The sequence below is a fragment of the Theropithecus gelada genome, chromosome 7b (genome assembly GCF_003255815.1).
Source record: "Theropithecus gelada isolate Dixy chromosome 7b, Tgel_1.0, whole genome shotgun sequence".
NCBI classification, from domain to species: Eukaryota; Metazoa; Chordata; class Mammalia; order Primates; family Cercopithecidae; genus Theropithecus; species Theropithecus gelada.
The window spans coordinates 68,934,800-68,960,292 of NC_037675.1; the positions used below are offsets into that span (position 1 = coordinate 68,934,800).

General features: G+C 50.5%; 1 protein-coding gene across 1 annotated transcript in view; it reads left to right on the top strand.

The window, feature by feature from the left end:
* Positions 1 to 25,493, top strand: part of PLEKHH1 (pleckstrin homology, MyTH4 and FERM domain containing H1) — a 56,284-nt gene that overhangs the window by 19,136 nt on the left and 11,655 nt on the right. The window contains exons 3-18 of the mRNA XM_025391553.1: positions 3,031 to 3,093; positions 4,556 to 4,705; positions 6,880 to 6,963; positions 9,215 to 9,296; positions 9,398 to 10,155; positions 16,355 to 16,433; positions 17,182 to 17,273; positions 19,182 to 19,332; positions 19,567 to 19,709; positions 20,715 to 20,825; positions 21,241 to 21,327; positions 21,680 to 21,841; positions 22,878 to 22,958; positions 23,310 to 23,492; positions 23,880 to 23,988; positions 24,779 to 24,891. Of these exons, the coding sequence (XP_025247338.1) occupies positions 3,031 to 3,093; positions 4,556 to 4,705; positions 6,880 to 6,963; positions 9,215 to 9,296; positions 9,398 to 10,155; positions 16,355 to 16,433; positions 17,182 to 17,273; positions 19,182 to 19,332; positions 19,567 to 19,709; positions 20,715 to 20,825; positions 21,241 to 21,327; positions 21,680 to 21,841; positions 22,878 to 22,958; positions 23,310 to 23,492; positions 23,880 to 23,988; positions 24,779 to 24,891 (2,448 nt within the window). The remainder of the gene's footprint in view (positions 1 to 3,030; positions 3,094 to 4,555; positions 4,706 to 6,879; positions 6,964 to 9,214; positions 9,297 to 9,397; positions 10,156 to 16,354; positions 16,434 to 17,181; positions 17,274 to 19,181; positions 19,333 to 19,566; positions 19,710 to 20,714; positions 20,826 to 21,240; positions 21,328 to 21,679; positions 21,842 to 22,877; positions 22,959 to 23,309; positions 23,493 to 23,879; positions 23,989 to 24,778; positions 24,892 to 25,493) is intronic.

Consider the following 25,493-nt stretch of genomic DNA (forward strand, 5'->3'; position numbering starts at 1 on the left):
GAGGACCACCTGGCAGTGACAGAGGGTGACCCAGGGCTGGGAGGATACCCCAAGGGAGACCCCAGGCTCTGAAAGGTACTTTGCCATTCCATCTACTTCAGTAATAGCATGCGCATGGGATAGATAATAAAATCTGGAGGGGAAAAATGCTCGCTGTGTTGTCAATAACAGAGCGATTTCTGGTTCTGACCAATGTCATTGACTTATCACTCTTGACCCAAATGGAAATGCCTCCATGGGAGGTAAGACCCAAGTTTATTCTTTACTCCACCTTGGTCTCCATTTGCAAAAGAGCAAGACAAATTTTTCCATCAGATGAAGTTAGAAAATATCAGCCAATCGTTGCAGAATGTCACAAATATGAATTATCATTTTCAATGGAAAGCCTATGCCTTATTCTAAGCTACAGAGCAGACTAGTTAGGTCTTAATAGTCCTGCTGAAGTTCAACCTAGGAAACTTATTGAGAGTCCAGGGCCTTCCCATTCAGTATTTCATTTTATTCTTGAAAAAGAAAATGCTCCTAATCACTGCATTCACTAGATTATTTCTGGTAAAAAAAACAAAACAAAAAAAACAAAAAAAAAACACCCAAAAACTCAACTCTGGCTAGCTTAAGCAAATGGGATTTATTAGAAGGATCCTGGGGCAGCTCACAAAACCAAAGGAACTATCCAGCAACCATGACTTGGTGAGGTTTGTGCCCCTTCTCCAGGGCAGCTCCCTGGTTCCAGCCTCTGATCTCTTGATTCCAGATTCCTGGAGAGAGAGAACCTGGCTGGCCCAGTTAGGTCTGGTGTCGAAGAGAGAAGGGTTATGCAGTACCAACACTGGGGGCCACCACTATGTATCAACCAACCCCCCACCACCAAGTAGAATTCCTTTTGCACTGGACAACCACCGCTATAACCATAATATTGATTTATGCTGTGCTGTTATCTGCCCCGTGGCTGCATGGCAACTGTGTGAAGGTCAAGGAACTCCTCTGGGACAAGCCTGAGGACTGTTTGACTTAGGACAGTCCATCTGGCTCACATCGATGCCCGAAACTGACCAGAACCAACCCACTCACTCAGCTTCCATCGAGAGGTTTGACTAGTGTTACCCCAAGAGAGGAAGGAAAGAAGGGGTGGGGGCATCCTTGGCTTGAACACGTGAATGCCTGTCAGAGCGGGCCCTATCCATGGGAGCACTGGGGCATTTTTGTCCCATGGGTTTAAGTCTTGAGTTTTACTTGGGATCTTCAGATAAGCATAACTCTGACTCTCTGGTGTCCAAGGGAATGTGCCCTGAAAGCATCAGTGTCTCCCCAGTCCCAGGAAGGAGGAAACAATGGATGAGGGAAGGCCACCCTGAGCAAAGAGGTCCCCCTGGTTCCCAAACATGAACTCCTGTTCCCGTGTAACTTTTCTCTCACTGTCTAGCAGCAGGCTGAGGGATCCCGCTCGTCCACCTTTTAATTAAGGAAAGCAGAATTTCAGCTGAGAGACTGGAAAAGAGAGAAGGATTGATCAGTTCACTGGTAAATATCAGCTAGGGTCCAGGCTGAGGGGAGAAGGTTGAATAGCCAGAGAAGAGGCCAAATCCTTAGAGACGAGGTTGGGCTGAAGCTTGGGAAGTGAGGGGCACTGGGCCTGTCCAGCCTCGTGGAAGGCGCGGCTGGGATGCAACGCCTCTGGGACATGTATGAAGCATATGTGTTACTCTGGGGCAAGGCAGGCTGGGAAAGGAAGTAGCGGTCCCAGCTAGGCTGTGGCACATGGTGTTAGACATGAGAGCAGGATGCATGAATTTGCTCTGCTTCTGTGGGTCCTCCGTGTGATGGTGTACAGTTGGGCAACAGACAGTGGTGCCCTGGCAGGGGGAGAATGGGAGCTGACATCCAACGCACACTTCACTTACCAAGCCATGAGCTTGAGAAGCTGCAAAGAGATGCCGTGTAGGCTGTGGGCTCGTGCGCAGCTCTTTAGTCTTTAGCTTAGATCTGGTACCTGAAGAGCCTCCACGTACAAGAACTTTGGTCCCTTTGCTTGGCCCACTTGGTGTAATTTCCAGAATTTCCATGCTCCTCAGGCCTGAGTGACACACCTCTACTGGCAGCAAGACAGAATTTTTATGTTTTTTAATTTTTTTTTTTTTGAGACAGGACCTTGCTCTGTCGCCCAGGCTGGAGTGCAATGGTGCCATGTCAGCTCACTATAGCCTCAACCTCCCGGGTTCAAGTGATCTGCCTGCCTCAGCCTCCCGAGTAGCTGGGACTACAGGTGCATGCCACCACGCCCAGCTAATTAGAGAAGAAAAATTTTAGTAGAGACGAGGTCTTGCTATGTTGCCTAGGCTGGTCTCAAACTCCGGGGCTCAAGTGATCTTCCCGCCTTAGGCCCCCAAATTGCTGGGATTACAGACGTGAGCCACTGTGCCCAGCTCACAAGATAGAATTTTGAAAAATGTATCTTGAGCCTCTTTTTCTCTTTCTAGTTCTTTAAGATTAAAGAAATCAAATAAGGTGATAGCCCTGAAGCCCTTACAGGCAGAGGTGTCCTCAACTGTGGGTGTGGAGGTATTCGTCCCCAGCCAGAGATATTCTGAGTGGGGAGAAACGTTCTCTATTGATGACACAGGGTGGGCCCTATGGGAGCAGCAGCATGGCCCTGCCTTCGACCCAATGCTGAGAGGAAAGGGGCCTCGGGAAGGGGAGACTGAAGCCAGGACAGGGCGGGATGCTCAGAAAGAATGACAGTGGAGCTGCTGCCCTCCTCGGACACCCTCCATCAGGACAAAAGAGCTGGGCCTCCACTCCCTCAGCAGAGGGGACAGCAGCCACGGGCTCTTCACCTGCCCCATGAACTCAGGATTAGGGAACTGAGAGTTGCCTTGAAAATCTTTACCCTGACACTCTCGAGCCACTTGAAATGGGCACTTGAAGCCTGGCCTGTGTGCAGTGTGTGCACAATTCTCTAAAGTGGCCTTGATGCCATGTTCATAGTAGGGACATGGCACCTACATCTCCCCTTTCTCTCTGGCCGAGCAGATGCAGGAGCTGGAGCAGAGGCTGCTGGAGGCAGAGCAGAGAGCAGAGAATGCCGAGACCCAGGTAACCAGGGGAGGGGACTGGCGGCAATATGCAGGGGATTGACTGTCGGCCCTTCCAGGCCCTTCCCATGGACACAGGTGGACACACACATCACCAGCAGTGCTGTGTTATACCTGAACCAATGAGTGTGCATGGAGCTTTCTGTGGGAATGGAGTCTTTGGGTAAAGATCCATATAGCAACTGGGAATAGTATTCCAAATAGGCTGGACTATGCTATGGTAACAAATTAAGTCTGAAGTCTCAGTGGTTTATCACATTTAGTTCTCACTCATGGAACCTGTCCATTGAGGGTTAGCCAGTGATTCCGCTTCCACAGTCACTCAGGAATCCAGGTTAAAGGAAGCTTGCCTACCTTACAGCTGGACCACTTGGAATACACAGTCTTCTTGGTTGCCATGGCAAAGAAAGAAAGCTGGATGTCTGTGCACTAGCTTTTACTTATTTTTAAAATTTATGTATTTTTATTTTTTATTAGAGATGGGGTCTTGCTGTGTTGCCCAGGCTGGTCTCAAACTGCTGGGCTCAAGCTATCCACCCACCTCAGCCTCCCAAAGTGCTGGGATTACAGGTGTGAGCCATGCACCTGACCTTATTTATTTATTTATTTATTTCTAGAGACAGGGTCTCACTATTTGCCCAGGCTGGTCTGAACTCCTGGGTTCAAGCAATCCTCCTGCATCAACCTCCCAAAGTGCTGGGATTACAGGTGTAAGCCACCACACTCACCCTGCACCAGCTTTTAAATACTTCAGCCCAGCCAGGTGCAGCAGTATGCACCTATGGTCCCAGCTACTTGGGAGGCTGAGGCTAGAGGATCCCTTGAGCTCAGGAGTTTGAATCTAGCCTGGGCAATATAGCAAGATCCTGTCTGTTTTAAAAAATTTTTAAATAAATAAATATATACATACATACATACTTGAGTCCAGAAATGATGCACCATTTCCACTTGGACCCCATTGGTTGGATCAATGACATGGCTCCATCTAGCTGCAGGAGGGTTGAGAAATATGAGGCAGCACATGGCTGTCCAGTGAACAGTAAATATCTCTACCATGGTGGGGTTGGGACAGTTGCTCTCCTAGGCTGTTTGTCCTGCTCAATTCATTCCTACTGGGATCCACAGAGGTCAATGGCACAAGGCCAGCTGCTTTTTCCACTTATCGTCTCCTCTGCCCTCCTCGTACCCATCTCTCCATTACTATGACCTAGAGTAGCCAAAATGAGTTTCTTCTTTGTTAGTCCTTCTTTTGCTCAGATTGGAGCTTTATAAATGATAATTGGATTAATTGGCTCAGACTGCCAATTAATTAGAGATGGGGTCTTGCTGTGTTGCCCGGGCTGGTCTCAAACTGCCTGGGAGTCACAGCCTGGGGCATCAGAGGGTGTCCCATCCCACGTTACTGGCCACTGCACACCCCGTGTGAATGACGGGAGGTACTATGAGATCATTGTACTTTTCAGGTGGGTGTCATGGAAGAGAAAGTAAAACTGTCCAATCTGAAGAATGTGGACTCTGGGGGGAGCCTGCACCAGAAATACCAAGAATTGCTGAAAGCCATAAAGGGCAAAGATGAGCTCATCAGCCAGCTGGAGGCTCAGCTGGAGAAGCAGGTAAGGGCTCATGCACAAGGGAGCACCATGCCCTCTTCGACATCTGTCCCGCTGGCCCCCAGCTTCCTGAGCTGGTCTGCTCAAGCCCTCAAGTGCTGGGGAACTCACTTCCTCCTGAGCCTGTTCTTTTATGTGGAAATTTCATTATAGGAAGGGCTGTTCCTCCCACATCTGCTCATTAGAAGCCAAGCAGGGGATAGAGTAGAACAAGGAGCTTGGAGGCAGACTGACCTGGGTGTGAAGCCCACCTCTAGCACCTGCTGCTTCTGACAGTGGGCAAAGCTTTTAAGCCACTGATTCTTATTTTACACATTTATAAAAGAAGGTGGAAACACCTCATAGGGCTGTTGGGAGAAGCATCCTGTGTGACCTGTGCCTAGCGTCAGGCACGTGGTCAGTACTTGGTAAGGAGAGCTTTTCTTTCTCCATTCTGGCCTTGTCGTGCCCTGCCAAGACGAGACACTTGATACTTGGCTGTAGTATGATCAAAGCTGCGCAGAACTGGATGGTCAGTCATGGCCAGCTGGTTGCCCAAAGTTTCTCAATGAAGCTGAAGACGCAGAGACCAAAGTTGCTGCCTCCTCAGAAAACCAGGGTCTTCCCTCCTTAGCACATGGAAGCCCAGGAGAGGCCACGGCCCAGCATTTCAGCTCCACTCGGCACCTTTGCTCCTGAGAAGACTTCTGGAACATCCCCCTGCCAGTTCCTGTGTCCTGCCTTCTCTCCTTCACAATCTCACCAACTCCATCCCAGTTCTTTCCCTTTCCTCTGCCACTGACCTCACCTACCCAGCTTTCCCCTTGTGCCAGAGTGCCATCATTTCCAACTAAACACCCCACAGTCTGGACAGATGACTTTTAATTTCCTACACATGCCTTCTCCATGTGGGATCCTGATGGTGCCTTCCAACCATCATGGGCAGACTCATGTTTACCCATCAGCATTCATCAAATAGGCCCTTAATGGAGGTGACTTTGTATGCTGTGGGGTACCATGTGTTCCTGAAAAATGATGGAAAAATAGAATTTTGACACATGGAATCTCTGACCAATTCTTCCATGGATTTTAGACATACCTTCTCTTCTGAGTAGCTCATAGTTAGAAGCGGCAGCATCCTGGGGGTTAGTGGACAAAACGACTCTTGCTAAAGCTCCTTAGGTCAGAAAAAATGTCATTTTACAATCAGAATCAGTAGGTCAAGATCATAAAAGAAAGGGCACTGTTTTGTGAGTCAAGAGACCTGGTTTTAGTCCCAGCTGTGCCATGAATGGACAGAGGCAAATCATTTGTTGCCATAGCCTTAGTTGCCACAGAACTACAAAGACAGTATCAAACCAGGTCAGGGTCGGCCAACTTTTTCTGTAAAGGTCCAGGTAGTAACTATTTTAGGCTTTGTGGGCCACAGGTCTCTGTTGCAACTGGTCAAAGCTGCTGTTGTAACATGGGAGCAGCCACAGATAATACATAAATGAATGAGCATAGCTGTATTACAGTGCAACTTTATTGACAAAAACAGGTCTGGTTGGGGGCAAGCAGATGGAGGACTGGATTTGGCCTGAAAGCCATTGTTTGCCACACCTTAAACTAGATGACCTTTAAGGTCCTTCCAGCTCTGAAATACTGAGAGTCTGACGTCTGACGCTGGGATTACAGGCGTGAGCCACCGTGCCTGGCCAGGCTGCTCCTCTTTAGATACAAACCTTTTCAATCATCTCCTCTTTTGACTATTTTGATGGAAATACCTCAGCGATCTGCAATTTCGCCTTATTTTTTAACTATAAACGTAATACATACATGCTTATAGTAAAAAATACAAAAGTGGCCAGAGGACTATAAAACAACAAGTCACCTCTCTCTCCCTCCCCAATCCTTGATTTCCACTCCTCACTGTTAATGTTGCTTGCATATGGAAGCACAGCGTTCTCCTTCCATGGCAGGGATGTGCCGTGTTTATTCAGCCAACCCCTTAGTGGTGAACACTTAGACTATTTCCAGTTTCAAGTTTTTAAATTTTGTGTTACCTTATCAAATAATATTGCAACAAACGATTTCTGCTCACTGGCTTTGCAAGGTCAGTGGCATGCACACTTGATGTTTCTTGGAGTCTCCCACCTCCAGTCAGTCAGTCTCCTGGTGACTGTTGGGATTAACAGAAGGCCCTCTCTTTCTTGCAGAAGCAGATGAGAGCAGAGGAAGCAAAAACTGTTCAAGAAAAAGCTGCAAAGATCAAGGAATGGGTAACACTCAAGTTGGCAGAGGTGGGTTGGAAACTCATCTTGGCGGCCTTCCCTGACCCCCGGAGTTTCCTGCCCCCTTCTGTCTGGGGTGCCTCGGCTGACCTTTGTTCTGTCCAGCACTTGTTCTGCATTCAGCCTCCATGCTGAGACACCGTGGTTCACTTCCCCTTTCCTTTTGTCTTGGTTGGGTCTCCCTGGAGCTCCTGACTAGCTTGGTGCTGGATTTAAGTTTGGGAGAAGGAATGTGTCTCACTTCTAAAAAGCCCCCTCAGTTTCTTTCTAGGAAGCCCATACAGGCCATCATCCACTCGCTCCACTGTCTCTTTTATTATTTATTATTATTATTTATTTATTTATGAGACAAAGAGTCTCGCTCTCTCGCCCAGGCTGGAGTGTAGTGGTGCAATCTCGGCTCACCGCAACCTCCGCCTCCTGGGTTCAAGGGACTCTTGTGCCTCAGCCTCCCTGAGTATCTGGGTTTACAGGCACGCGCTACCACGCCCAGCTAATTTTTGTATTTTTAGTAGAGACGAGTTTCACCGTGTTGGCCAGGCTGGTCCTGAACTCCTGACATCAAGTGATTCGCCCACCTCGGCCTCTCAAAATGCTGGGGTTACAGGCGTGAACCATCGCACTGCACTACTTTCTCTTTCATCCTCTTAGTTCTTTTTAACTATTTGTATGTGTGTGGTAAAATATACATAAAATGTACCATTTAAGTGTACAATTCAGTGACATTAAGTACATTCACAGTGTTGTGCAGCCATCACTGCTATCTATGTCTAAAACTTTTCATCACCCCAAACAGAAACTCTGTACCTGCTAAACACTAACTTCCCATTCTGTCTTCCCCCAGCCCCTGGTAACCTCTATTCCACCTTCCTTTTCTATCTTCCATTTTTGTAGTTTATCACATGCTGTACCTTTATTTAGGAAACTCAGGACTTGAAGCTACAGTGCTATAGCAAACAAACAGAAAACAACCTCCTTCTAAATAAAAGGAGTGGGAATTGCAGTTTGGAAAAGGTCAAACATACTTTTTTTTTTATTTTTTGAGACGGAGTCTCTCTCTTGTTGCCCAGGCTGGAGTGCAATGGCGCAATATCGGCTCACTGCAACCTCTGCCTCCTGGGTTCAAGCAATTCTCCTGCCTCAGCCTCCTGAGTAGCTGGGATTACAGCTGGGATTACTAGCCACCATGCCTGGCTAATTTTTGTACTTTTAGTTGAGACGGGTTTCACCATGTTGGCCAGGCTGGTCTTGAACTCCTGACCTCAGGTGATCCACCCACCTCAGCCTCCCAAAGTGCTGGGATTACAGGCATGAGCCATCACGCCTGGCTGACGAACATACATCTTTTCCTGTGTGCTCCCCACACAAGTGGTTCACACCTGCAGGAGGGTATCGTCTCATTTTGCCTTCTATCCCCTTCTTTGGATGCATATCTCAGGTCACCTGCTAGGCTGCAAGTTCTTGGGGACAGAACTGATGCCTGGCTTACCTGCATATTCTCACAGTCCCAACCCTTGCTAAAAGATACTCAATAGAAGTGTGTTGGACTTAATTTAAAAGAAAATGCAGGCTGGGGGCAGTGACCCATACCTATAGTCCCAGCAGCACTGTGGGAGGCCTAGGCAGGTGGATTGCTTGACACTAGGAGTTTGAGACCAGCCTGGCCAACATGGCAAAACCCTGTCTCTACAAAAAATACAAAAATTAGCCAGGCATAGTGGCATGCACCTGTAGTCTCAGCTACTCGGGAGGCTGAGGTGGGAGGCTAAGGTAGGAGGATGGCTTGAGCCCTGGAAGCAGAGGTTGCAGTGAGCCAAGATTGCACCACTGCACTCCAGCCTAGGTGATAGAGCCAGATCTTGTCTCAAAAAAGAAAAGAAAAGAAAAGAAAATGCCGCAGCCAGGCGCAGTGGCACATGCCTGTAATCCCAGCACTTTGGGAGGCTGAGGTGGGCAGATCGTTTGAGTCCAGGAGTTTGAGACCAGCCTGGGCAACATAGCGAGAGCTTGTCTCTACAAAAAATAAACGAAATTGGCTGGGCCTGGTGGTGTGCGTCTATGGTTCCAGCTACTCAGGAGGCTGAGGTGGGAGGATCACTTGGGCCTGGGAGGTCAAGGCTGCAGTGAGCCAAGACTGCTCCACTGCACTTCAGTCTGGCCAACAGAACGAGACCCTTTATTAAAAAAAAAAAAGAATTGAAAAAGTACGTCTAAACCTGTAGGCTGGGTGTCCTAAATCTTCATTTTTCTTTTTGCTCAGCTTGAGATGGAGAATCAGCATCTGAAAAGCCATAATCAGCACCTGGTGGAGCAGGTGGGAGCCCTTCAAGATGCACTAGAAGGTAGGCAGGCCAGGGTGTGCAGGTGTGCGGTAGGTGTGTGTGGTGGATATGGGGCTGAGCTACGGGAGCTCTCCATGTGACTGTTTTTACCCCAACCACAGCTATTCAGATAGCTCCTTCGCGGAAGCTGCTGGTGCCCTCCCACGGAGCTGCAGAGCAGGATTCGGTCCCTTCAGAGCCGGGAATCCAGCCCACGGGCCAGAACAGTGGCTCCCAGGCCGAGGGGCTGAAGGCAGCTGTGCTTGCACCTTCCCCAGGTGCCCTGCAGAGCAAGGACTCTGTTTCTGAAGCAGCAAGTCCCTTGGAGGAGTCTAGTTCCAGCACGGTCCATTCTGGGGAAATGGTAGAGGCCAAGCCCCTTCAACCTCATCTGGGAAGAGCGGGCCCTCCCCACCAGCCATGCATGAAGCTTCGTACCTTCAGATGTGGTTCAGCTTCCTGGGGTGAGGGTCTGGTTACTGCCCAGAGAGGGATGCTCCCTGGGACAAAGACCTCTGCCAGGGAAGGTGGCCCTGGCAGCAGTCTGACCCTACCAAAGGTGCGGACTCCTGGCACCCCACGGGACAGCATCCAGTTGACCAAAAGGCACCACAGCCAGCCCCAGGTGGGCCATGGGCACTTTGACCGTGTGGTGAGCATTGAGATTGGGGCCTTCTCAGCCCTCCACCCCTCTGGCCTTCCTGAGCTGGAGTCCCGAGCTAGGTACCGGGAGGAACCAGAGAAGATGGAGATGGAGGAGCCACCCCCAGCAGGGAAGAATGAGGAAAGAGAGAGCCCGAAGGCCCTTGGAGCTGAGCTGGAGGAAGTGGAGCTGGGTAACAAGCCACCTACACCCCCGCTGCACCAGTTTTCATCCTGGGTAAGAGGCAAGCTCCGGGCTGGGCAGAAGAGCAGAGCTAATGACAAGAACACTGCTGGCTGAGCACAGCCATGCACTGAGCAGGAAAGGAGGCTGCTGGCATCCTCATGGTGGCCGTGGCAGGCAGGTACCATGGAGCCTGTGCAGACCACCCAACCAGTGAGGGTCAGAGCTAGAATTCAGAATGATGTGAATGGCAGTTGACTGTCATTTCCTGAGTGCTCACCGTGCACCATACATCAAGCTGGGTGCCTTGCATACCTTTTCCCATTGAATCTTTGGGAGTCTTTCAGATGGTCTGGTATAATGGTCAAGAGCATAGGCCCCAGAAGCAAACCACTAGGGTTGAACTGTTAACTATGTGACCTTGGGCATGTTACTGAACCTCTGTGCCTCAGCTTCCCTATCTATAAAATGGGGATAATAGTACCTACTTTATAAGGTTGTTATGAAAGTACTTACAGTAGTGGTTCACAGTAGGTGGCAGGTAAATGTTGGCTCCCTTCTCCTTCTCCTTCCCCTTCTCCTTCCCCTTCCCCTTTCCCTTTCCCTTTCCCTTCCCTTCCCTTCCCTTCTTGCCCAGGCTGGAGTGCAATGGCACGATCTTGGCTCACTGCAACCTCTGCCTGCTGGGTTCAGGCAATTCTCCTGCCTCAGCCTCCCAAGTAGCTGGAATTACAGGTGTGTGCCACCATGCCCAGCTAATTTTTTTCTTTTTTTTTCTTTTTGAGACGGAGTCTTGCTCTGTTGCCCAGGCTGGAGTGCAGTGGCACGATCTTGGCTCACTGCAAGCTCTGCCTCCCAGGTTCTCCTGCCTCAGCCTCCCAAGTAGCTGGGACCACAGGTGCCTGCCACCATGCCCAGCCAATTTTTTGTATTTTTAGTAGAGATAGGGTTTCACCATGTTAGCCAGGATGGTCTTGATCTCCTGACCTCGTGATCTGTCCGCCTCAGCCTCCCAAAGTGTACTTTTTTTTTTTTTTTTTTTTGAGACGGAGTCTCGCTCTGTTGCCCAGGCTGGAGTGCTGTGGCCGGATCTCAGCTCACTGCAAGCTCCGCCTCCCGGGTTCCCGCCATTCTCCTGTCTCAGCCTCCCGAGTAGCTGGGACTACAGGCGCCCGCCACCTCGCCCGGCTAGTTTTTTGTATTTTTTAGTAGAGACGGGGTTTCACCGTGTTAGCCAGGGTGGTCTCGATCTCCTGACCTCGTGATCCGCCCATCTCGGCCTCCCAAAGTGCTGGGATTACAGGCTTGAGCCACCGCGCCCGGCCTAGTGTACTTTTTATAATTTTAGTAGAGACAGGGTTTCACCATGTTGGCCAGGCTAGTCTCAAACTTCTGACCTCAAGTGATTCACCTGCCTAGGCCTCCCAAAGTGCTGAGATTACAGGCAACTGCACCAGGCCAGCTTCCTTACTTGTAACATTGGATAAAATGTCTTGACGTCTGTCTGGTAGAAATACTTCAGAAGCAATGATCTGGTTGGTGGCCAGGGGTGGGGACACAGATGAAGCATAACTGACCACACCTCATTAATCTTTGCGGAGCTGGGTGATGGGCACATGAGATCATTCTTTTTTTAATTGATACAGGGTCTTACTCTGTCACCCAGGCTGGAATGCAGTGGTGGAGTCTTGGCTCACTGCGACCTCTGCCTCCTGGGCTCAAGCAATCCTCCTACTTCAGCCTCCTAAGTAGTTGGGACTACAGGCATGCGGCACCATGTCTGGCTAATTTTTGTATTTTTAGTAGAGACAGGGTTTCACCATGTTGCTCAGGCTGACATTTTTTTTTCTTTTCCTTATTTTTTTTTTGAGACAGGGTCTCGCTCTCTTGCCCAGGCTGCAGTGCAATGGTGCAATCACAGCTCACTGCAGCCTCAACTTCCCGGGCTCAAGCAATTCCCCCACCTCAGCCTCCCCAGTAGCTGGGACTACAGGCATGTACCACCATGCCCAGCTATTTTTTAATTTTTTGTGGAGATGGGCTCTCACTGTGTTGCTCTGGCTAGTCTCGAACTCCTAGGCTCAAGTGGTCCTCCCACCTTGACCTCCAAAGTGCTGGGATTACGGGTGTGAGCCACTGGTGTCTGGCTCTGTGTCTGACATTTTCCATGATAAAAAGTTAAAATAAAAATGAGACAGGCTATAAAAATGACATTTCACAGGTCACCAGTGAAAATGGCCTGCGGGTATTAAGGGCTTCACACGGAGCCTGTGGGAAGGCTCCCTTCCTTGCAAGGAGTAAGGTGTGGTTTCTCCCTTTTACAGGTCAGGAAACCACTGTTCCCCACAGACTTAGGTACTTGCCCAAGGTCATGTAATAGTTAGTGAGGGAGCCAGGCTTTATTTATTTATTTACTTGAGAGACAGTGTCTTGCTCTGTCACTCAGGCTGGAGTGCAGTGGCACAATCACAGCCCACTGCAGCCTTGTACTCCTGGACTCAAGGGATCTTTCCACCCCAGCCTCCTGAGTAACCGGGACTACAGATGCACGCCACCACACCTGGCTAATTTTTTAAATTTTTCGTAGGGTTGGAGTATCCCTATGTTGCCCAGGCTGGTCTCAAACTCCTGGCCTCAAGTGATCCTCCTTCGTCAGCTACGAGAGCCACCTCACCTGGTCTGAGAGCCAGGCTTTAAATGTAGTTCCAGCTGCTCTGAAGCCCAGCTCTCACACTCCAGCTGTACTTCCTCTTAAGGGACATTGCCAGAGCAAATGTCAGTCTTATTCATGGGCAGACATCCCCTCCACATATGCTTCTGGGGTGTGCAGCAATACCATGGGGGACATCTAAGCATTGGCTCCTGGCAGCAGGAGGAATGAGGTCACTTGGGAGAGGGGGTAGCATCAGGGTGGACTCACCCCACACCACTGCTCAGGAGACCTGTATTTTCAGCAGTACCTCCCAGGGCCTCCTTTTGAAATGCTGGTTCTAAGCCAGGCACGGTGGCTCATGCCTGTAATCCCAGCACTTTGGGAGGCTGAGGCAGGCAGATCACTTGAGGTTAGGAGTTCGAGACCAGCCTGGCCAACATGGCGAAACCCCATCTCTACTAAAAATACAAAAATTATTTGGGCACGGTGGTGCGCACCTATAGTCCCGGCTACTTGGGAGCCTGAGGCAGGAGAATCGCTTGAACCCGGGAGGCAGAGGTTACAGTAAGCTGAGATTCCACCACTGCACTCCAGCCTGGGCGATAGAGGAGATTGTCTCAAAAACAAAACAAAACAAAACAAAACAAAAAGAAATGCTGGTTCGGGAGGCGCACAGCCCTAGACTTTTGGGCTATATCCTTGTCAGTGACTGTTGACCAGCTTCTAGTTGTTACAAGGACACCTGGAAGACTGGAGACCCAGTTGAGCCAAGAGTGGGGCACATCAGGAAGACTAGGAGATGGAAGAGCACTGGTCCCCTGGGCTGCTGGCCCTCTTCTTGCTCTGGCGTCCAAATGCAGAGGTTGGGAACGGGGAGCAGTCAGGCAAGGAATGTGCAGCTGCTACCAGAAAGAAGCGTTGCTCCCTTTGCCATTTTGCCAAAATACAGCCATTCACTGTGATAGCTTAAGAGTGGGTCTTGGGCCGGGTGCAGTGCCTCACACCTATAATCCCAGCACTTTGGGAGACAGAAGCAGGTAGATTGCTTGAGCCCAGAAGTTCAAGACAACCTGGGCAACACAGCAAAACTCCATCTCTACCAAAAAAGATACAAAAATTAACTGAGCATGGTGGCACATGCTGGTAGTCCCAGCTACTCAGGAGGCTTAAGTGGAAGTTAGGTTTGAGCCTAGGGAGGTGAAGGTTGCCATGAGTCAAGATCTTGCCACTGTGCTACAGCCTGGGCAACAGAGCCGGACCCTGTCTTAAAAAGAAAAAAAAAAAAAAAAAGAGTGGGTCTTCTCTATCTGAACAGGTTAAGTGTGTGTGTGCGAGAGAGAGGGTGGAGGAGGAGAGGAGGAATGGGAAGACGAGGAGTTATTCTCTCCTCTTGTTCTGTATAGAAAGCATATCAGATGACATTCTCCCCAGGAACCTCAGCTGAACTCTGGGATGAAGCATTAAAGGGGCAGGGGCAGGTCTTCCCATAGACCCTCCCTGCCCCCAGCTAGGCCCCGAGGACCCAAGAATCAGCCAAAAGAATGTAAGGAGATCTCATCCTGTTTGCTATCCCCTTTGTAACTTGCTCCTGGGGAAAACAAGACACAATGCTAGCTCCTTCCCAGGCCCCTGAGGCGTGATCACTCCTGTTCCAGGGAGGGCTTAAGAAATCACAGTGGCCAAACAGCCCAGCCTCTCTCTCTCCCAGGCAGTAACCATGGAGGGGGGGGGAAATGGGGCAGTGACCATCTGGAGGGGGAAAAAAAAAAGAAATGTCAGAGGACATTTCTCAATCTGAGGGTGTGAGAAATACTTATGTACCTTAGAGTTTGGAAAGCCCTTTTTTCAGTTAATCCTTAAAACAACCTTGTGAGTTAGGCATTAGATAACCTTTTGTCAAACAGTTCTAGGTTTTGTTTCACCTAAATCCTTCAAACTTCAGTTTCATTTCCTCTGCAAAGTTAGAGGCCTGTCCTTGGTTAAATTCCACCACCGCTGTGGGCAGAAATAATCCTTTTTATGCCTAATTTTACTTGGGCCTGGTGTATCTGCCCTACACGAGCACAAAAACTCGCTGCCCTGCTGCAGGGCCCTCCTTGGCCTCCTTCCTCACTGCCTCTCTGTCTCCTGCCTTGCCGCCCCTCCAGTGATCTCAGCGTCTCATGGCAGCACTCATCAGCTCTGCCCTCTCTCCTCCCAGGTGCCCCAGGGCTGCTGCTCTCCTCTGGGATACACCCCAATAGGCACCCACCTCCCTTCCAACACCATCTCCTAGCCCATCTGACCCCACCAGGTGACAGCACATCTAGCTGCCTCCCTGAGCCAGCAGGACATTCCTCCAAAGGCTGACCAAAGGCTCAGTGGAGCAAACAGATATAGAAGGTGCAGGGAGCCATGTGGGTTGTTTATGAGCAATCGGGGCCATTAGGAAAAGCTCCTTTGGCCTTTGGCCTATGGCCTACTTCAGACCCAGGATAGGCATTCTCCCAGTGTCTTCTGCATGGGGATGCTGGAGAACTGTTGGGCAAAATAGGCTTTGTAGATTGGCCCTGAAGCCTAGCCATGATATGACATTATTCCTGTAGGGGAAAAATGTGCCCTAAGTTCCCACATACGTTCATCACTGCACTGTTCACAATAGCAAAGACACGGAATCAACCCAAGTGCCCGTCAGTGGTAGACTGGATAAAGAAAATGTGGTATAAATACACCATGGAATACAATGCAGCCATAAACAGGAATGAAGTCATGTCCTTTGCAGGGACATGAATGGAGCTGGAAGCCATTATCTTCAGCAAACTGACGTAGGAACAGAAAACCAAACACTGCATCTTCTCACTTACAAGTGGGAGCTGGACGATGAGAACACATGGACACAGGGAGAGGAACAACACTTAGCGGGGCCTGGCAGGGAAGGGCGGTGGTGGGAGAGTATTAGGGAAAAGAGCTAACGCATGCTGGGATTAATACCTAGGTGATGGGTTGTTAGGTGCAGCTGACCACCATGACACACGCTTACCTATATAAAAACCTTCACATCTTGCACATGTACCCTGGAACTTAAAAAACAAATAATTTTTTAGAAAAAGAAACAATAGAGAATTTTTTTAAAATGTGCCCTAAGTTCCAAACAACTGGCTTACAAAAGAGCCCTTGTTGTGTGGCACCAGTGGCTTCTTCATTATCAATATCCCTAACTTGGGGGGGTGAGATCTTGAGACCCAACGGTTTCTAAAATGGGTAGGATTCAGAGCAACAGGTTACTGACCTATCTTCTCTTGAACCTCCTTTGCCCCAAAGGTGAAGGGTGGAGGCAAGACAGGGAACTGTTGGGCACTGATTATATTCCAGGTGTTAAATGCTTACCTTAAGTATTTCATTGATTCTCACAGCAGCCTGAAAGGTAAGTATTATTACCCCCATTTAGAGCAGAGGAAAATGAGTCTCAGAAATGAAGTAACTTGCTCAAGATTTATTAGCGAGTCACTGCCCCCTGCAGGTCTGCCCACCCCCAAAGCCATGCTTTTTCCTGCACATGCCTGGAGGGGGTGGGGTGGGCATGATGCTGGGCCCTGACCCTCCTAGGACCTCGTGTTTCAGGAGAGCCGGATCTACGCTGTGGCCACATCGGGCATGCGGCTCTCAGACGTGTCTCCCAGAAGTAATACTGCCTGCTGCGGTGAGTTCCACATGTGGGAACTTAGGGCACATTTTTCCCCTACAGTGAGTCCCCACGTGACGCTTGGAGGCACCAAACACCCAAGGTGGGCAGGGTGGGCAAGCGGGGAGGAGAAGACTCCAAGCAACACCCAGGGCCAATGTTGCCTGGCACCCTGTTCCCCTCCCCAGCAGGTGAAGTTCAGGTGAAATCACAGCAAGGCCCACCTAGAAGGGAAAGGGAAGTCGTACAGGTTCAGCCCATCACAGGGAAGGAGCCAGTCACAGAGCTGGAAGGGATCTGAGGGGGGCCTCCAGCCCAGCCTCCCACCTGCACAGGCTTCCCTTCTGCAGTGCCAGGGCCGTGGGTGGGAGGAGTCCCAAGTGTCCTGATTTACATGGACCCCACTCACTGGCTCCTCTCCAGCCAGCCACCAAATCTCCACAAGGGGGGGCTGTGGGGTGGTCCCATAGCCGCATGATTTGTAACTCACATCTGCAACAGTGGAACACTGTGCAAACGTCATGGAGGAGAAAATGGTTAAAGGGTAAGGCCTTTGGATTCTATTGTGAGGGATCCTTTACCACATGGAGATCATGGTCCCCAAAGTGAGTCAAGGGGAGAAGATGAACAGAGCCCTGGCCCCCCTCTTGAGATCTGTCACCGGCTTGCTCCTGGAGGGAATGCCATCTGCCCAGTTCTCTGCTTCTCCCACACCTCTTCCTGGGTTATGCCCTTGAGTAATCTCATTCCTCTCTTCCCTGCTCAGCTTCAAGCCCTCCTGCCCTTGCTTCCCCTGGGTCTTTCTCTGGCCTGGTCTACAAGAATGTCACTGTGCCTGTCTACACAGCACTGAAGGGGGTAAGAAACTGCTGCACAAATAGGGGGTGTCTCATCAGCAAAGGCCCCTGGCCTCATCATCCAATGACCGGAGCGGGGCTCTAGGGCCAGGCTTCTTTATTTTATTTTATTTTTTATTATTATACTTTAAGTTCTAGGGTATATGTGCATAACTTGCAGGTTTGTTACATATGTATACTTGTGCCATGTTGGTGTGCTGCACCCATCAACTCGTCAGCACCCATCAACTCGTCATTTACATCAGGTATAACTCCCAGTGCAATCCCTCCCCCCTCCCCGCTAGGGCCAGGCTTCTGCACATGGTTACCCTGGCCAGGGAGCTCAGCCCAGCATATGTCATTTTGTTTTATTGTTTATTAGGTTATTATAAAAATTCCACATTTACAAAAATTTGAATCAGTGTGAATGTGGACAAGGTAAGAAGGTTAAGCCTATGCCTGCTATATGGGCCTCCCCGTCTTTTCTCATGTCTGCCCCACTCCCCAGGTCCCAGAGGGCAGCAGGGCTCCTTCTAGAATTATTTAGGTATATTCCAACTTATATTCCCATAACGTCATTACATTTTAAAAACAAAAATCAGATATAATTGCAATATTTTCATACACATTTTTGTCTCTGTTATTGGTTTGTGAATCATAATAGTAATACTTGATAAAATTTTTTATAGAAGAATAAAAAACCAAAAGTGAAATTTCCCCTCACATGGCTTTTGCCTAATTCGTAAGCCCAGAGGAAGCTGTCGTGAATGGTTTAGTGTTTATTCAGTAAGGCCTTTTGATGCATTTATAAATATGCAGCACATTCTCACTGTCTCCTGTGTGCACACAAAAGGTGCTCATATACATGTCATTCTATGCCTTGCTTGTTCACCTAACCACATGAATAACCACGTCAGGTTATCCTTCCCTACCTCCTCTTTTTTTTTCCGAGACGGAGTCTGGCTCTGTCACCAGGCTGGAGTGCAGTGGTGCGACCTTGGCTGACTGCAACCTCCACCTCCCGGGTTCAAGTAATTCTCCTGCCTCAGCCTCCCAAGTAGCTGGAACTACAGGCACGCACCACCACGCACAGCTAATTTTTGTATTGTTAGTAGAGACGGGTTTCACCGTGTTAGCCAGGATGGTCTTGATCTCTTGACATTGTGATCCACCTGCCTTGGCCTCCCAAAGTGCTGGGATTACAGGCATGAGCCACCGCGCCTTCTATAGGTGTCCAGTACCCTTGGTATCAAAGCACCATAACTATTAATACCTAAAGCTTTCCTCCAATGATAATTTAGGCTGTGACCCTATTTTTCTCTAATATGAATGTTGCCATGAACATCGCTGTGCACATATGTCTTTGTGAACTTATATCTACATATTTCTGTAGGACAGAGTTCTAGAGGTGGGATTTCTGGGCAAATTATATGCATGTTTTAATTTTTGACAGGTACTGCCAAATTACCTTCTAAAAATGCCTTACACACTGGCGTTTCGTTTTCCTCATCTTCTCCCCATACTCTCACCAACACTTAGTCACTTTAAATGTTTGCCAATGGAGATGCAATCATCGATTGTTGCGACCCTACACATTTTTAAAGCTTGCATGGCACACTTGGTCTGTGGTGTAGCTTTTGGGCCCCCTAGTGGCAAGGAGTGAGGATTACAGTGGGCAGGCGTTCAGTCGTGATGGGCAGCTGCTTTGGGGACCGCAGAAGATGGTGTGTGGGAAGGGAGGCCTGAGAAACATGGAGGTCATGACACAGGAGTGAGGCCAGGAGGGACCTTACACTGGACAGTTGTTTGTTCAGAGTCCTGGCTGGGGGTTGGCCACACCATGGACGCTTGGAGCAGGAGTGCAAGCTGCAGGGTGGGAGAGGACTGTTTTGCAGCCTGAGCTGCAGTGAGGGAGGGGCCTGTCTTGCAGAGAGCCACGCAGATCAGCAACATGCCCTTTATGGACGAGTCCTCTGGGTCTGACGATGACTGCAGCTCTCAGGCGAGTTTCCGAATCTCAGTGCCCTGCTCTGAGTCCAGGAAGACCAGTGGACTAGGCAGCCCCCGGGCCATCAAGAGAGGTACAGAGAAGGGGAGCAGGGGCAGGGTGCAGCAGCAAGGAGTCCCTCACCTCTTCCCATGGGCACTTGAACATGGGGATCCCCACTTGATCTGAGCTCATGACCCCCCCCAGCAGCTCCACCTCCAGCCCCAGAAAGCGGGTCCCGGGTGGGTGGTCAAGGCTCAGCAGCTCCCGGGCTGCGTGAGTCAGGGAGGTGTGGGACCCAGGCCTTGACTCCTCCTCCCTCGGCAAGGCGTCTCCATGTCCTCACTGAGCTCGGAGGGTGACTACGCCATCCCCCCAGACGCCTGCTCGCTGGACAGTGACTACTCAGAGCCTGAGCACAAACTGCAGCGCACCTCATCCTACTCCACCGACGGGCTGGGCCTGGGCGGGGTGAGCCGGGAAACGGGCGGGGGCAGGGTGGGAGCAGAATGTCAGCAGAGGCTGCTGGGACCCTCAGCACAAGACACAGGCAGTAGCCGCCTGACGTGAGGGGTCCCTAGAGCTGGGGGATGGGGGCAGGGGGCGTGGGCTGGGGGTGTACAGTTATGGAGTCAGACACAGACCCCACGAGGAAGGAAGGAGGGAGCCCAGAGAGCTCCTGGAATACCAGCAATGGCCAGTTACTGAGAGCCTGCTGTGGCCCACCAGGCCCCGTGAGGAGTTTTCCATATATGACTTTGTTTTATCACCTGGAATGCTAACGCAAGCTAACATTTATTGAACTCTTAGAGGGCACCAGGCACTGTGCTCAGTTTCCAGGCATTGTCTCATTTGTCCTCACAATCCTCTTGGGGTCATTAGCCCATTTTATGGATGAGAAGCCTGAGGCTCCAAGCTGTGCCACTACATGCCAGGGCTAGCATCCATCCAGATGTAATTCCCCATCCCTTGCTCACACCTCTCTACTGCCCCATCATCTCCCTGGCTCCATGACCCTCCAGTCCCGCCTGGCTGGTGTGTCCATGGTCGCCCAGACCTGCCTTGCCCTCTCCCTGCTCTGTGCTGCCTGGAATGGTCTTCTTCCTTGTCTCAGTCTTTGAGGGAGTGGCTGACCTGTCCTAACAAGGCCAGCTCAGGGCCGGCTCTCTCCTGAGGCTCTCGCTGGCCAGCCTCTCCCTCTAGCAGCCCCTGCTCTGCTACCTTCTCATAGTGAGGCCTTCCCCAGCTAGCATGGAAGCCCTTCCTTGGCAGGACCACCCATGTTTTATTTAGTCCTCCCTGAACCGTAGCAGGGTATGGTATTCTGAAAATACACTGAGTAGGTACTCAATAATTTTGTATTTCATTGATGACAGAGTAGTGAGGCAGCTGGACCACTCGGACCTGTGTGATGTCTGGGAGCCCTGAGTGATTTCCCCTTTCTTCATCTTCCCCCTACACCCTTCCACCCCTCAGGAGTCACTGGAGAAGTCAGGCTACCTGCTGAAAATGGGGAGCCGGGTGAAGACGTGGAAGAGGCGCTGGTTTGTCCTGAGACAGGGACAGATTATGTACTACAAGTCCCCGGTGAGAATCTCCCTGCCCAGCACTGCAGTCGAAAGGACTCCACGTCACACCCTGGACTATGTCAGATGGGATGGAGGAGGGGGAATGTGGCCCAAGGCCAGAGGGCAAAGGTCTGGCAGGTGGGGAGAGGCAACCTCACTGGACACCTGAAGCTTTGAGCCACACTTGGGGACCTAAGCCTGGCCATGAGTTCTCAGAATGAAATAGGGAGATTCTCAGAAGGACCCATGTTCCTGATTGAGGTTCCATTTAGCTATAACCAGAATCTAGAGTAAGTCACCCATCATAACACAGCCGGAATGCTGGGAGTCGTGTTTCCCTTTGCTTCTGACCTGGAGGAAGAGCTAAGGGTAAATGAGGTGCTCCGGAAAGGCTCCACATTCAGTGGCTCTCCTCCCCAATACTTTCTGTACAGAGTGATGTCATCCGGAAACCTCAAGGCCAAGTGGATCTGAACTCCCGCTGCCAAATTGTTCGAGGGGAGGGTTCACAGACATTTCAGGTGAGCATGCTCCTAGCTGCTAGTATTTTAGACAGAGAGGTGCTGGGTTTGGATATGGCTATGAGTGAAACAAAGATGGGGCCAAATGAGCATGAATGAAAGACTTTAGATCAACATTTGGATGTGATCCTAACTTTGAGTACAAGAAAGGAAGATGAGATAGAATGTGAGAGATGGAGTGAAGGAAAGAGAGACAGGGAGGAAAAGATGAGGAGGAAAAGAAAGGAGGGAGCACTAGGGCAGGCAGAAGGCCGGTCCCTTGGGTTCAGGGACAGGTGCCACCTCGGAGCCAGGTCCCGGTTACTCCATTCTCCCAGCGTGCTGCCCCGCCCCCACATCTTGCCCTCCACAGCTCATCTCTGAGAAGAAAACCTACTACCTGACGGCCGATTCACCCAGCCTGCTGGAGGAGTGGATCCGAGTACTCCAGAGCCTGCTGAAGGTGCAGGCCACCGGGCCTCCAGCTCTGCCTCGGGGGGGCACCAAGCCCACCGTGAAGGGCTGGCTAACCAAGGTACAGGGTGGGGCTGATAGGGCAGGAACGTGTGCCTCCTGCGAGTCAGGGGAGCGAGGAGTGGGGTGCCGAGGTTGGTGGGGTCCCCCTTATACGGGGTTCCTTTCTCTGGGAGCCTCCTCACAGTGACTCGCTGGCCAGCCCTCAAACGTGGTCTGGCCACACAACGTGATGGTGAGTGATTCCCTGGAAACAAATCAGGGTCGTCGGAACAACTATTCTCGAGACAGAGAAGGGAAGGAATTATCTTGTATCCATTTTGAGGTCATTAGGGGCTGTCACCCACCCACACCTTGTACTCACCTCAGTGTTAATAATGGGAGGAAGAGACCTGGGTGAGGTAGGTATGGCCTCTCAAAGACTTAAAGCTTAAAGTATCCCAGGCCTACCCGAAAGACATTTTTATTAGGGCTCTTCTGGTTGAAAAGAGCAGAGAAGCAGTTGTTAATCCCAAGAAAATGGAAGTTAACAAGGAAGTACATTAGCTAGACCAGAACACCAGCAGGAACCAAAGCGACTTGCACTCAGCAAGCTCAGGGCTGGCAGGCTCGCTCTGTGCCTCTGCTTCTCGTTCAGTCTGTTTATGTCATTCTCCTCCACCCATGTGCAGCTTCTGTTCCCTCATGATGCATGGTTGCCCAAGGGCTTCAGCCTGCTGTTTTCCCTCCCTCCCTCCCGGCACCCTGACAACTGTGGCCTCTGCCACCTAGCAAGTTCTTCCCATTTTCATATGCCTGGAGGGGACATCTGATTAGCCTGGCTAATCATTTCATGGCAGGTCATAGGTCACTGAATAGCCCATGATGGCTGGGGTGCCACAGGGCGCCATGGCACCCTCGCTGTGAAAGGGGTGGTTCCATTAGTAGGGAGCCCGAATGGCATCTCCATCTCTACCATAGGTCAAATCTGTCTCTCTGTGGCTTCTCTTTGCCAGTCCTGGATTTGTTTCTGGAGTCACCTAGTTCTCTTTGCCAGTGCTGGATTTACTTCTAGAGTCACCTACTTCTCATAATGCCAGTTCATTTCTGTCTTACAGGTAAAGCATGGCCACTCCAAGCTGGTCTGGTGCGCTCTTGTTGGGAAAACCTTCTATTACTATCGGAGCCATGAGGACAAGGTACTTCCTCAGCCTCCTCACAATACCCACTCTCCTGCTTCCCCTGAAGCATATGACCGCTGCTGCATGTCCTGGTGAAAGTCCCTACCCCACGTAACCCCATGATAAATACAAAACCAGTTGGCTGGATCCCTCCAGAGTGTGAGATTCTGCCTGTCTGGGTTTCTGGTGCTTCTCCAAGCAAGCCTCATTCTGCTGCCAGCCTGGCTGGGATGCTATAGTCTCCACCTCCCCATCCTGTTGTCTGTCCATATCCACCATTCCCAGCTCCACGGGGCCTATGTATTCAGAGAAAGGAGACTCCCTTGTCCTCCACTGGCTCTCCCATTCATGGAAGTCTCCTGTCCACAGCGACCCCTGGGCTGCCTGCCTGTGCAGGACGCGCGCATAGAAGAAGTAGATCGATCCTGTGACTCAGACGAGGACTATGAGGCTGGAGGAACCAGACGGTTGCTTTCCTCCCACTGCACCCTGGTGATCCACCCCGCAGAGCACAGCCCCACCTACCTCCTCATTGGCACCAAGCATGAAAAGGTAAGGAAGAGGGCTGGGCCTCCAGGGCCAGGCTCGGACCTGTGATTCTGATCTTCTCTTCTCTTTCCCCTGAGCTTCTCAAAATTCAAGTTTATTTCCTTCTGGACACTTGGGCAACTAATATTCTCTGAATGGGAATACTCCTTTATACTGAATTTATTCCCAGTGACCAACATTGCTTCACTGAGGCCATGTGATAGAATCGCAAATTTGGAAACTTGGGTTCATGTTCACCTGATCCTCAGTCTTTCCAGGTAGCCCTGACTCATGCCAACCAAACTAGCTGAACCCCACATGGGCTTGGCCCCTTTAAGGAGTCCTCCTTGGAGCTCTTGCCTCCACTCTTCCCACCCCGTCCCCATCCGATGGCTTTCTGCCCTCTTCCAGGATACGTGGCTCTACCACCTCACAGTGGCTGCGGGTGGCAGCAGTGCCAAGGTGGGCACTGCCTATGAGCAGCTCATTGGAAAACTGATGGATGGTGAAGGAGACCCAGGTAAGGCAAGGGTGGCCACCACTGCTTGGGTCAGAGGGTAGTGGCTTGGTGACTATTGGTCCAGATTCCAAAGAAAGCAGTGTTGTACTCTGAAGCTGTTTTTAAAACATCTAAGCCACAGAGAGGAAGTTCCCATCCAAGCTCCAGGGCCCCTCTGTCTCCGGCTGAGACACTGAGGTGACCACTCTGCATCTGGGGGAGTTTATCTGGGAAGCAGGCTTTCCAGGGACCTGGGTAAATGTTTTACTTGGATCAACCTGCTGCGTTGCTGGCTGGGCAGAGGTTTGAGGAAAGAAGGTAGCTGGTTAATCTATAGTTAAGAGTTTGTAAATCAATGAGTGAAGCCTAAATTGGGATCGGACTAACCTGTTTGGAGTCTTTGTTTTGCTACTGATTCTCAGGGCCCTGAGGAACTAATTAATGGCATATACCACATACACCCCTTTACTACTGCTCTGAGGCTTGTTTCTGACCAATTCATGTGCTCCTCCATCCAGACCTGACACAGTAAGAAAGCGGCTCCCCTGCACACATCCACTTGCACTCAGACACCCATAACCTTGCACACTCACCCCTACTGCCATTCCATGAGAAAGGTCATGCTTATATGAGGGTGCTCATTGCAGTGCCCACCTGTACCCCCCACACTCCATGGATGATAAACCCAGCACAACCCAAGTGTCACAGATAAACCACTCTCTTCCCCATAAATTAAAGATGGCAGTGAATGGGAGGTGAGTCCCCTCTCAGTAGTAACTGTCCCTGCTCTCTGGTTCTGTGCTTTGGGCAGATTCGCCGCTCTGGAGGCACCCCATGCTGTGCTACAGCAAAGACGGCCTATACGCCTCCCTCACCACCCTGCCCTCTGAGGCCTTGCAGACGGAGGCCCTCAAGCTCTTCAAGGTAAAGGGGGGTGGCGGCCAGGCCCACCGCTGGGATACTTGCAATACTTGGGTGGAGAAGACCTGTGCCGTTGGGGACAACCCACAGAGGGATCTGGAGAGGAAGGGAAGGAAACTTCCTGGGGTCCCTATCACTTCCTGGATGGCAGGAATGTAATCCTGTCACTGGGAGGGAAGCAGCTCTGGAACGTCACGCACAAGTCCTTGGGAAATGCCAATGAAAACTCTCTCTGGGGGAGCTCCCCTCCTCCTGTAGTTAAGCAGAAAAGGCCAGGTTTATGTTGCTTCTGGACCTGAGAGATTCGGACCTATTTTAGCATGTTCTTTGTGAACGTCTGAGTTTTCTGGGTTTTTTTTTTTTTTTTTTTTTTAATGCATTTGTCTTGTTTATGTAATGAGAACATTTTAAAAAGGAAAGCTTCTACCCCAAAGTAGCCCATAGCCCCTTTTAGTAAGCAGAGATGCCCTCCAACAGTAGCAGTGCTCCCTCTTAGAAAGGGCTGTCAGTAAACTTAAACCTCCCTGGAGCCCTTGGGAAATGGCCAAGCCGCTGAGTTCTCTGAACCCAGGGGATGCTGGTCTGCTGTGCTCACTGCTGTTCCC